We start from the raw sequence: 12,582 nt of genomic DNA, 5'->3' as shown, positions 1-12,582 counted from the left end.
GAGGCCAAGGCAGGCAGGTCACGAGGTCAGGAGTTCGAGACCAGCCTGACCAACATAGTGAAACCCCATCTCTACTAAAAATACAAAAATTAGCCTGGCATGATGGCGTGCACCTGTAATCGCACCTACTCAGGAGGCTGAGGCAGGAGAATCACTTGAACCCGGGAGGTGGAGGTTGCAGTGAGCTGAGATCGCGCAACTGTACTGCAGCCTGAGTGACAGAGCAAGACTCCGTCTCAAAAACAAAAAATAAAAATAAATACATAAAAAAATAACACTTTTATGGAGCACTGCTCTAATTTTTGTCATCTTTTCCAACTGTCAGATGAGTGGATCTTTCCTGAAAATGCTGATCACATTTCATATCTGGCATCCAGCAGACAGTCTCTACTTATGGATGATGACTCCTGCCACCCGTCACACCTGTGGCTGGAAGCCAGCAAGGAGAGCGAACATGACCAGCAGGCAGAGGAATCCCAGAGTGTTCCAAAGGACATTTTCACTTTTTCATCAAGACCACGATCAGCACCTCATGGAAAGACTCAGACTATGTCCCCAGAGGAGCTCTCATTTATTTCGGATCTAAAAGAGGATAACAGTGTGACAAGCAGAGACACCCAATCAGAGGATGATTTTTACGGCGGCGACAGCAGTGAAGAGGTACACTGCTTGATAAGTGAAGTAGTCTTGAAGCACAGTTGTTTCCTTAGCTCCAATAAGCACTAAAACAAGTTGAAATGAAAGAGAGAAAATCAACTGCTATTTATAAAAATGCAACAGATTGCCATGTCAGTCAACAGTTGCATCAGGTTGTTATGGTAACTTTAAACTACTGTCTTTTTTTTTTTTAATTAACAGTCAGCCAATTTCATTTTTAATTATAGAAACCAGTTTTGGGTTTCTTTCTGTTTTTTCATTTTAATCTTTGAATCACAGAATGAGAAATGATATGCAGTTTAGTGCTATGATAGCAAGACCAGTAAAACACTGAGAACATACTGTTCTAGATCTCTGGGGAAATTGTGTTGCAGTTGCTAAGCATTCTAAATTGATGGTTTTCTGGCTTCCTTACTCCCCTGCCATCTTTTCACCTTAGACCTATTAGGACTCATTATTTTCCATATGATCCCAGAATTTGAAGAGTTGCGCCAATTCAAGTTTAGATAATGAATCATGGATTAGTGCTGGGACTTGCCTTACAGGAGTTTTTTTGTTTGCAATTATTTAGAATACAAATATATCCTATAAATTAATAAATTCATTAAAAGTTTTAAAATTATCAAATCAAACTGAATATAGTTTGGAAATACTTGTTTAAAACCTAATTCATTGATAACTTTTTCCCCATATGAAGTGCATTTATTCGTGGAATTTCTTCAATGTTATTTTTAATGATGGTCATTCATACTTACTGGAAAAATTTATTCTAAAAGCAGAATACAATCAACTTTAGGGTTAGTGAAAATGTACAAAGCTTTTCTATATAGAAATTGTAGAAATAACTAGAAAACATTTTTATATGTGCCCACAAAATATTTTTATAACCATAACTGATTAAGAATCCTTTTTGGACAGTGAGGCACCGATTAAGTCCATAGCACCAAACTTCGGAGGCAGTTGAGAATATAATGGGATTGTTTAAGCAGTAATTATGGTAATTTTCAACTTTTAATGAGTTTGTCCAGCAAAGTGCATAGAGGATCCTCTTTTCACAATATTCTTACTTCTGAGTGTGATGAAACAATTAGTCATACCAAACAGAACCTACTGCAAATCCTTTTATACATAAATAGTACATTTGATGCTAGCATTTTAAGTGTTGCTGCTGGACACATTTGTTCCTTTCACCTTTAATAATGTGAAGTTATAAAAACATGGACATTTGTCTTCACCACCTAATAGTGTCCTCATCCCAGCTGATAATCCTTCCATGGTCTAACTTGACTAATTAATTCAGTTCATTTTATGAATAGAATAGGCTCATCCCCTTCCCACAAGCACAGCACCATCTTTCTTACTAACTCAAAAGCATTACTGTAATAGTGGACATTTCATGGCAGGTGGGAAATGGTAGTTCTCTAGAAAACTATGAGGGAAGTATTATGGGTAACCTACCCTTTTAATACACCACATGGAGGACTTACCTCTTCTATCTATAGGAAGGCTAAGCCTTTAGAAGAAACAGTAGAGCTTCATGGGAAAATGAAGAATACCAGCTCTGAATATTTTAATTTGATATCACTTAATGCTTTATTTTGCTGTAGCTACTCTGCCTCTGACATCCTTCAACGTTTATTATGCAGATGTGTATTTATTACCAGCTACATAAAATTGAAAACAAATTTATCATGCATTACCCAAGCTTTCACTGACAGGGCTGTCTGGTCACCCCTATGCCATGCCCACCAAGGTGACCAGTAGCATATGGCTAGAGTCTGTGGTGAGACCATCTCATTGCCAACACTGGCACTCGCCAGCCTTTAGTCAAAGCCTACTAAGAGTGGCAGCTGGAGAGAGGGGAGATGCTTGCCACATTATCAAGCTTTGGGGTTTGCTGGTGCAGAGACTAACAAGATACAAGCTAAGATACAAAAATAGGACCAACAAAAATGCTAGGCTATATTTAAACAAGTTTTAGCATGTGTAATGATACCTTCTTAACAAAATTGGGTTTTTCCTTCTTTTGTACTTTAGGTAATTTCTTTTCCTGTAGGATAGCTTCTCCTATTTATTAATTGTATAAATCAATGGGAAATTAGGCTACATATTTACAATGTTTATTTACATATAGACTTTGAAGAAAAATCAGTTTAGTTAATTAAGACATTCCTACTATTAATTGCATTATTTTTTAATGTTATATCCTTATCTTTGCATAATTATACTTCAGGAAAACATAATGTCAGTTTGTAAATAATGGTGGACAAGTGAATAACAATTATATTATTATGCTTGAAATTTATAACATGTAATTAAAAGACTTTATTTGATGTTAGGCCATTGAGGATTTTTAAAGGAAAATTAGATGTATTCAGTAACATATAAACTAGACAAAATCAAATCGTATTATTAGGATAGAAGACAAGTACACATACAATAGTAAAAGCCAATTAAAATTAGCTTTCAGCAATACGTTTTCTTTGTAATTGAAGTTGCTAATCATTAATTCACATTTGAGATCTTAGTGTTGGAGCCTCAAAAGTATGAATTTTTTGCATATAACCTTACCTTACTCTTTGCTTTTTCATATATTTTATTCCAGGCAGCCATATATACTAATACTTCTGGTACTCAATTAATTTTGAAGTTCTTATTTGGAAAATGTACTTCAGAAACAATATTTCCTAGTGAGCTATAAAATCAAGACTACCACGTAAAATGAATTTTTTAGGAAAGCTATTAAAATAGAGTGACTTTCATATTATTGCAACATCTGAAAGAAACAAAAGCATGCAACTGTTATTGTCTCTATTTTGTATTTTATGTTATTATTCCCATCATGGCTTCTAGTGTATACACCTGGTTTTGCAGCTTGAAATCATTAGCCTTATATTAATATTTTATTATTCCCTTAATTCAAGTTTTCACCTAGAAATACTACCATTTTTTCCCCTGAATTCTGGTTGTGTATCACATATTGAAGCAGATGTTCGCAAGGCCAAGTAATTTGTCTTGTATAACAGTCCAAATTGGAATATTTGGACCCCCGAAATTATTCATATTTGGACATGAATTATGTGGACTGACTACCTGTAGTGTTCAGATTAGCCAGAAGGCTTTTGTATCTTCTCTCTTCTAACGCTATGGAAGCCTGCAAAGCATACAGACAACAGATTAAAATGACCGTTTTCATCCACCCTCCCAATTTTCTTGTTGTCATTACTTTCAAGAGTTTTTTTTAGCAGTCAGTACTTAAGCTATTTCATTTTGTATACTTTTTGTTACCAAATATTTCTGGATTATACTATAAAACACTCACCCCTACATGCTTGAGTAATGATTTTTTTTTTTTTTTCGAGATGGAGTGTCGCCCTGTAGCCAGGCTGGAGTGCAGTGGCGCAATCTCTGCTCATTGCAACCTCCAACTCCCTGGTTCAAGCATTTCTCCTGCTTCAGCCTCTTGAGTAGCTGGTATTACAGGCATGCACCACCACGCCTGGCTAATTTTTGTGTTTTTCGTAGAGATGGGGTTTCACCATGTTGGCCAGGATGGTCTCGATCTCCTGACCTTGTGATCTGCCTGTCTCAGCCTCCCAACGTGCTAGGATTACAGGCATGAGCCATCGCGTCTGGCCAAGTAATGATTTTTACTTGCTTTCTCACGCACACTTATGTACACACGGTGGAAAGGAATATTTAGTCCACAGTGGTCGTCTTATATTTCTATGTAGTCTTTAGATACTTTTAAATTTTAGTTTATGTGTTGGGAAAAAATGAAAAGACTCTATTTTGAATATATTGCCTTGCATTTTTATTCCTATGTATTATGAATTAGAACAGAACATATTCTGTATACCTACCAGGCAAATTAATACTTACTCTGTATGAGTAATCTTTTTAGGCTGTTCACATCTACATGTCTTTGTTATTATCTGTTGAAGCTCTTCTCTGAAAAAGTCACAGGTCTCTTGGTCCTTGTGACTTCACTTTGGATTGTTACAGGCAGTTGAAGAAGGTTACAAAATGCTTGTCTAAGTGGACCTAGTAGACATCTACAGAGCTCTCCACCCCAAATCAACAGAACATACGTTCTTCTCAGCACATCACACTTATTCCAAAATTGACCACATAGTTGGAAGTAAAGCACTCCTCAGCAAATGTAAAAGAACAGAAATTATAACAAACTGTCTCTCAGACCACACTGCAATCAAACTAGAACTCAGGACTAAGAAACTCAGTCAAAACCGCTCAACTACATGAAACTGAACAACCTGCTCCTGAATGACTACTGGGTACATAACGAAATGAAGGCAGAAATAAAGATGTTCTTTGAAACCAATGAGAACAAAGATACAACATACCCGAATCTATGGGACACATTTAAAGCAGTGTGTAGAGGGAAATTTATAACACTAAATGCCCACAAGAGAAAGCTGGAAAGATCTAAAATTGATGGTCTAACATCACAATTAAAAGAACTGGAGAAGCAAGAGCAAACACATTCAAAAGCTAGCAGAAGGCAAGAAATAACTAAGATCAGAGCAGAACTGAAGGAGATAGAGACACAAAAAACCCTCCAAAAAATCAATGAATCCAGGAGTTGGTTTTTTGAAAAGATCAACAAAATTGACAGACCGCTAGCAAGACTAATAAAGAAGAAAAGAGAGAAGAATCTAATAGACGCAATAAAAAATGATAAAGGGGATATCACCACAGACCCCGTAGAAATACAAACTACCATCAGAGAATACTATAAACACCTCTACGCAAATCAACTAGAAAATCTAGAAGAAATGGATAATTTCCTGGACACTTACACTCTTCGAAGACTAAACCAGGAAGAAGTTGAATCCCTAAATAGACCAATAGCAGGCTCTGAAATTGAGGCAATAATTAATAGCCTACCCACCAAAAAAAGTCCAGGACCAGATGGATTCACAGCTGAATTCTACCAGAGGTAAAAGGAGGAGCTGGTACCATTCCTTCTGAAACTATTTCAATCAATAGAAAAAGAGGGAATCCTCCCTAACTCATTTGATGAGGCCAACATCATCCTGATACCAAAGCCTGGCAGAGACACAACAAAAAAAGAGAATTTTAGACCAATATCCCTGATGAACATCGATGCAAAAATCCTCAATAAAGTACTGGCAAACTGGATTCAGCAGCACGTCAAAAAGCTTATCCACCATGATCAAGTGGGCTTCATCCCTGGGATGCAAGGCTGGTTCAACATTCGCAAATCAATAAACGTAATCCAGCATATCAACAGAACCAAAGACAAGAACCACATGATTATCTCAATAGATGCAGAAAAGGCTTTTGACAAAATTCAACAGCCCTTCATGCTAAAAACGCTCAATAAATTCGGTATTGATGGAACGTACCTCAAAATAATAAGAGCTATTTACGACAAACCCACAGCTAATATCATACTGAATGGGCAAAAACTGGAAAAATTCCCTTTGAAAACTGGCACAAGACAGGGATGCCCTCTCTCACCACTCCTATTCAACATAGTGTTGGAAGTTCTGGCTAGGGCAATCAGGCAAGAGAAAGAAATCAAGGGTATCCAGTTAGGAAAAGAAGAAGTCAAATTGTCCCTGTTTGCAGATGACATGATTGTATATTTAGAAAACCCCATCATCTCAGCCCAAAATCTCCTTAAGCTGATAAGCAACTTCAGCAAAGTCTCAGGATACAAAATCAATGTGCAAAAATCACAAGCATTCTTATACACCAGTAACAGACAAACAGAGAGCCAAATCATGAATGAACTTCCATTCACAATTGTTTCAAAGAGAATAAAATACCTAGGAATCCAACTTACAAGGGATGTAAAGGATCTCTTCAAGGAGAACTACAAACCACTGCTCAGTGAAATAAAAGAGGACACAAACAAATGGAAGAACATACCATGCTCATGGATAGGAAGAACCAATATTGTGAAAATGGCCATACTGCCCAAGGTTATGTATAGATTCAGTGCCATCCCCATCAAGCTACCAATGAGTTTCTTCACAGAATTAGAAAAAACTGCTTTAAAGTTCATATGGAACCAAAAAAGAGCCCACATTGCCAAGACAATCCTATGTCATAAGAACAAAGCTGGAGGTGTCACGCTACCTGACTTCAAACTATACTACAAGGCTACAGTAACCAAAACAGCATGGTACTGGTATCAAAACAGAGATATAGACCAGTGGAACAGAACAGAGTCCTCAGAAATAATACCACACATCTACAGCCATCTGATCTTTGACAAACCTGAGAGAAACAAGAAATGGGGAAAGGATTCCTTATTTAATAAATGGTGCTGGGAAAATTGGCTAGCCATAAGTAGAAAGCTGAAACTGGATCCTTTCCTTACTCCTTATACGAAAATTAATTCAGGATGGATTAGAGACTTAGATGTTAGACCTAATACCATAAAAACCCTAGAAGAAAACCTAGGTAGTACCATTCAGGACATAGGCATGGGCAAGGACTTCATGTCTAAAACACCAAAAGCAATGGTACCAAAAGCCAAAATTGACAAATGGGATCTAATTAAACTAAAGAGCTTCTGCACAGCAAAAGAAACTACCATCAGAGTGAACAGGCAGCCTACAGAATGGGAGAAAATTTTTGCAACCTACTCATCTGACAAAGGGCTAATATCCAGAATCTACAAAGAACTCAAACAAATATACAAGAAAAAAACAAACAACCCCATCAAAAAGTGGGGAAAGGATATGAACAGACATTTCTCAAAAGAAGACATTCATACAGCCAACAGACACATGAAAAAATGCTCATCATCACTGGCCATCAGAGAGATGCAAATCAAAACCACAATGAGATACCATCTCACACCAGTTAGAATGGCAATCATTAAAAGTCAGGAAACAACAGTTGTTGGAGAGGATGTGGAGAAATAGGAACACTTTTACACTGTTGTTGGGATTGTAAACTAGTTCAACCATTATGGAAAACAGTATGGCAATTCCTCAAGGATCTAGAACTAGATGTACCATATGACCCAGCCATCCCACTACTGGGTATATACCCAAAGGATTATAAATCATGCTGCTATAAAGACACATGCACACGTATGTTTATTGCGGCACTATTCACAATAGCAAAGACTTGGAATCAACCCAAATGTCCATCTGTGACAGACTGGATTAAGAAAATGTGGCACATATACACCATAGAATATTATGCAGCCATAAAAAAGGATGAGTTTGCATCTTTTGTAGGGACATGGATGCAGCTGGAAACCATCATTCTTAGCAAACTATCACAAGAAGAGAAAACCAAACACCGCATGTTCTCACTCATAGGTGGGAACTGAACAATGAGATCACTTGGACTCGGGAAGGGGAACATCACACACTGGGGCCTATCATGGGGAGGGGGGAGGAGGGAGGGATTGCATTGGGGAGTTATACATGATATAAACGTCATGCACATGTACCCTAGAACTTAAAGTATAATAAAAAAAAAAAAAAAAAAAAAAAAAAAAAAAAAAAAAAAAAAAAAAAAAAAAAAAAAAAAAAAAAAAAGAAAACCCCATCATCTCAGCCCAAAATCTCCTTAAGCTGATAAGCAACTTCAGCAAAGTCTCAGGATACAAAATCAATGTGCAAAAATCACAAGCATTCTTATACACCAGTAACAGACAAACAGAGAGCCAAATCATGAATGAACTTCCATTCACAATTGTTTCAAAGAGAATAAAATACCTAGGAATCCAACTTACAAGGGATGTAAAGGATCTCTTCAAGGAGAACTACAAACCACTGCTCAGTGAAATCAAAGAGGACACAAACAAATGGAAGAACATACCATGCTCATGGATAGGAAGAACAATATTGTGAAAATGGCCATACTGCCCAAGGTTATGTATAGATTCAGTGCCATCCCCATCAAGCTACCAATGAGTTTCTTCACAGAATTAGAAAAAACTGCTTTAAAGTTCATATGGAACCAAAAAAGAGCCCACATTGCCAAGACAATCCTAAGTCAAAAGGACAAAGCTGGAGGCGTCACGCTACCTGACTTCAAACTATACTACAAGGCTACAGTAACCAAAACAGCATGGTACTGGTATCAAAACAGAGATATAGACCAGTGGAACAGAACAGAGTCCTCAGAAATAATACCACACATCTACAGCCATCTGATCTTTGACAAACCTGAGACAAACAAGAAATGGGGAAAGGATTCCTTATTTAATAAATGTTGCTGGGAAAATTGGCTAGCCATAAGTAGAAAGCTGAAACTGGATCCTTTCCTTACTCCTTATACGAAAATTAATTCAGGATGGATTAGAGACTTAGATGTTAGACCTAATACCATAAAAACCCTAGAAGAAAACCTAGGTAGTACCATTCAGGACATAGGCATGGGCAAGGACTTCATGTCTAAAACACCAAAAGCAATGGTACCAAAAGCCAAAATTGACAAATGGGATCTAATTACACTAAAGAGCTTCTGCACAGCAAAAGAAACTACCATCAGAGTGAACAGGCAGCCTACAGAATGGGAGAAAATTTTTGCAACCTACTCATCTGACAAAGGGCTAATATCCAGAATCTACAAAGAACTCAAACAAATATACAAGAAAAAAACAAACAACCCCATCAAAAAGTGGGGAAAGGATATGAACAGACATTTCTCAAAAGAAGACATTCATACAGCCAACAGACACATGAAAAAATGCTCATCATCACTGGCCATCAGAGAGATGCAAATCAAAACCACAATGAGATACCATCTCACACCAGTTAGAATGGCAATCATTAAAAGTCAGGAAACAACAGTTGTTGGAGAGGATGTGGAGAAATAGGAACACTTTTACACTGTTGTTGGGATTGTAAACTAGTTCAACCATTATGGAAAACAGTATGGCAATTCCTCAAGGATCTAGAACTAGATGTACCATATGACCCAGCCATCCCACTACTGGGTATATACCCAAAGGATTATAAATCATGCTGCTATAAAGACACATGCACACGTATGTTTATTGCGGCACTATTCACAATAGCAAAGACTTGGAATCAACCCAAATGTCCATCTGTGACAGACTGGATTAAGAAAATGTGGCACATATACACCATAGAATATTATGCAGCCATAAAAAAGGATGAGTTTGCATCTTTTGTAGGGACATGGATGCAGCTGGAAACCATCATTCTTAGCAAACTATCACAAGAACAGAAAACCAAACACCGCATGTTCTCACTCATAGGTGGGAACTGAACAATGAGATCACCTGGACTCGGGAAGGGGAACATCACACATCGGGGCCTATCATGGGGAGGGGAGTGGGAGGAGGGATTGCATTGGGAGTTATACCTGATATAAATGACGAATTGATGGGTGCTGACGAGTTGATGGGTGCAGCACACCAACATGGCACAAGTATACATATGTAACAAACCTGCACGTTATGCACATGTACCCTAGAACTTAAAGTATAATAAAAAAAAAAAAAAAACTCAGGAAACAACAGGTGCTGGAGAGGATGTGGAGAAATAGGAACACTTTTACACTATTGGTGGGACTGTAAACTAGCTCAACCATTGTGGAAAATAGTGTGGCAATTCCTCAAGGATCTAGAACTAGAAATACCATTTGACACAGCCATCCCATTACTGGGGATATACCCAAAGGATTATAAATCATGCTGCTATAAAGACACATGCACATGTATGTTTATTGCAGCACTATTCACAATAGCAAAGACTTGGAATCAACCCAAATGTCCATCAGTGACAGACTGGATTAAGAAAATTGGCACATATACACCACAGAATACTATGCAGCCATATAAAAGGATAAAAAAGGATGAGTTCATGTCCTTTGTAGGGACATGGATGCAGCTGGAAACCATCATTCTCAGCAAACTATCACAAGAACAGAAAACCAAACACCACATGTTCTCACTTATAGGTGGGAATTGAGCAATGAGATCACTTGGACACAGGAAGGGGAACATCACACACCGGGGCTTATTGTGGGGAAGGGGGAGAGAGGAGGGATAGTATTAGGAGATATACCTAATATAAATGACGAGTTAGTGGGTGCAGCACATCAACATGGCACATGTATACATATGTAACAAATCTGCACGTTGTGCACATGTACCCTAGAACTTAAAGTATAATAAAAAAAAAATGCTTGTCTATTTGCAATCTAATATTCCACCATTTTTGCTAAATGATAGACATCTTGCAGATAAGCATTTGCTTGTAGATAGTAGTTTTCACAAGAAATCTTTAAAGTGTTGTCAGTTAAAAGAACATGAAGTCTAACTTACAGAAAAATATGTTTCGCCTTGAAAAATTAGAAAAGTCTAATCATTTTCCCAAAATATTCATACGGTGATTGTGCCCTTCCCACACAGTACCTGTAACTTAGGCTATGATTTGTCTGTAAAGTATCATTTGCTACAGGTAAAGATGTCACGAAAATAATTTGGCCAAACCTTTTTAATATCAGGCATGCTGCAGGTTAGTTACTTGTTTAAAACTGTGGTATCTTCCTTTTTTATTTGTTTACAAACTCATAAAATGTATTATAAGACACAACTATCACTTATCTTTGTCACCCAGAGGAAATTGTATTACTTTCACCGTTTGCCACAAAATTCAAGTAGAAGCACAAGTACTTCTTGGGGATGGTTGTTATGAAAACATTTAAGATATATTTGAATTGCCAGTCTTGTTATCATCAGAGAAGAAATTATTTTTTTCATTCTGTTAGGACTATCTTTAGCTGAATTTATGCAAATAACCGTGCTCTTTAGTCGACAACAGAAGTATACCTATACTAGCTCTGTTGTTTGCTAATGCTGTTGTTCAACTAAAAGGTGCTATCAATCCACACACTTAGTTACTAACATGACAGACAAAACTAAAAACTCCTGCTGACTCAATCTCAATTACAAATTCAAAACTACCATCAAAAGTGTGTTTTGAATATCGCAGATGTGTTTTGTTACAGAACTTTTAAGACAGTTATATAAGATTTTTTTCATGGTGGATTGAATTTAAAACTCCATTGAAATATAAATAAATAGGATCGTCCACTTTTACAAAGGCTAAAATAGAGTTCTATTCTGATTCACTCAACATTAAAGTTGTGGTACAAAGAGCCTGGGTCCCATCTGCTCCAAGTAGGTGGCCCTCAAGAGTCATTAAAATTATCTTTTTAAAATTACAACTCAGCAAGAGCAATCCATTTTGTGTAGCCAGAAATTATTGTCCAAATGCCCATCTGCATGTCCTTTTAAGAAATGTAGTTCAGCAGAGGAAGTGCTGGCTCCTTGGGGAAATCATTCTCATCTTCGGCGTACATATGCTGTGCTACAGTTAATCAGGCAAACTCTATTGATGTTCCTGGCACTGGGGCGTGATTGAATATTTAACAAACAAATGTTTCTGAGCCCAAAAGACAAACGGTTCAAGAGATTTGGGACTTTAAAAAATATATGTTAAGTTAAATCAAAAGGATTTTGTATTTGTTCTTCTGAGAAACAGATGAACAGATGATTGGAATGTGAAAACGGCGTGACAACTTATTTGCTACTCTGACAAATTATATTCAATTGCTCTACAGGTTTTCAGTAGCTAAATGATAAACTAAGAGGAGAATAGTGGTTATTTTTCCACCAGATCATGGTACACTAACGTCTCATGCACATAACAGATTTATATGTTATATAGAAAAAAATTCATCCCAGAACATGTTGAGCCCAAATGAATTACACACGTGAAATCAATAAACATCATCTCTACCTTATTAAAGAGGCAAAAGCATGCCTCTTCTTCTTATAACAATGCAAAAAGAGGAATAGTGTTTTGCCAGTGCACCCACTCCTAATAAATACTGTACTTTTTAAAAATTCTCCATGTATTTCTTCTCTAAATG

The 12,582-nt window shown here is 37.1% G+C and overlaps 1 protein-coding gene and 1 long non-coding RNA gene across 7 annotated transcripts in view; one reads left to right on the top strand and one right to left on the bottom strand.

The window, feature by feature from the left end:
• CFAP20DC (CFAP20 domain containing) overlaps positions 1-12,582 on the top strand; it is a 320,674-nt gene that overhangs the window by 201,138 nt on the left and 106,954 nt on the right. For all 6 annotated transcript variants that reach the window (XR_004436919.1, XM_033210293.1, XM_033210292.1 and 3 more), the window contains one exon: positions 326-660. Coding sequence is in view for 5 of the 6 variants with exons in the window: in XM_033210293.1 (XP_033066184.1) it covers positions 326-660 (335 nt within the window). In the remaining variant the exon portion in view is untranslated. The remainder of the gene's footprint in view (positions 1-325; positions 661-12,582) is intronic.
• LOC117083070 overlaps positions 1-12,582 on the bottom strand; it is a 220,275-nt gene that overhangs the window by 171,430 nt on the left and 36,263 nt on the right. The gene's annotated exons all lie outside the window — the stretch shown is intronic.

The sequence above is a fragment of the Trachypithecus francoisi genome, unplaced genomic scaffold (genome assembly GCF_009764315.1).
Source record: "Trachypithecus francoisi isolate TF-2019V2 unplaced genomic scaffold, Tfra_2.0 Lachesis_group0, whole genome shotgun sequence".
Taxonomy (NCBI): Eukaryota; Metazoa; Chordata; class Mammalia; order Primates; family Cercopithecidae; genus Trachypithecus; species Trachypithecus francoisi.
This window is presented reverse-complemented; position numbering and strand designations above follow the sequence as displayed.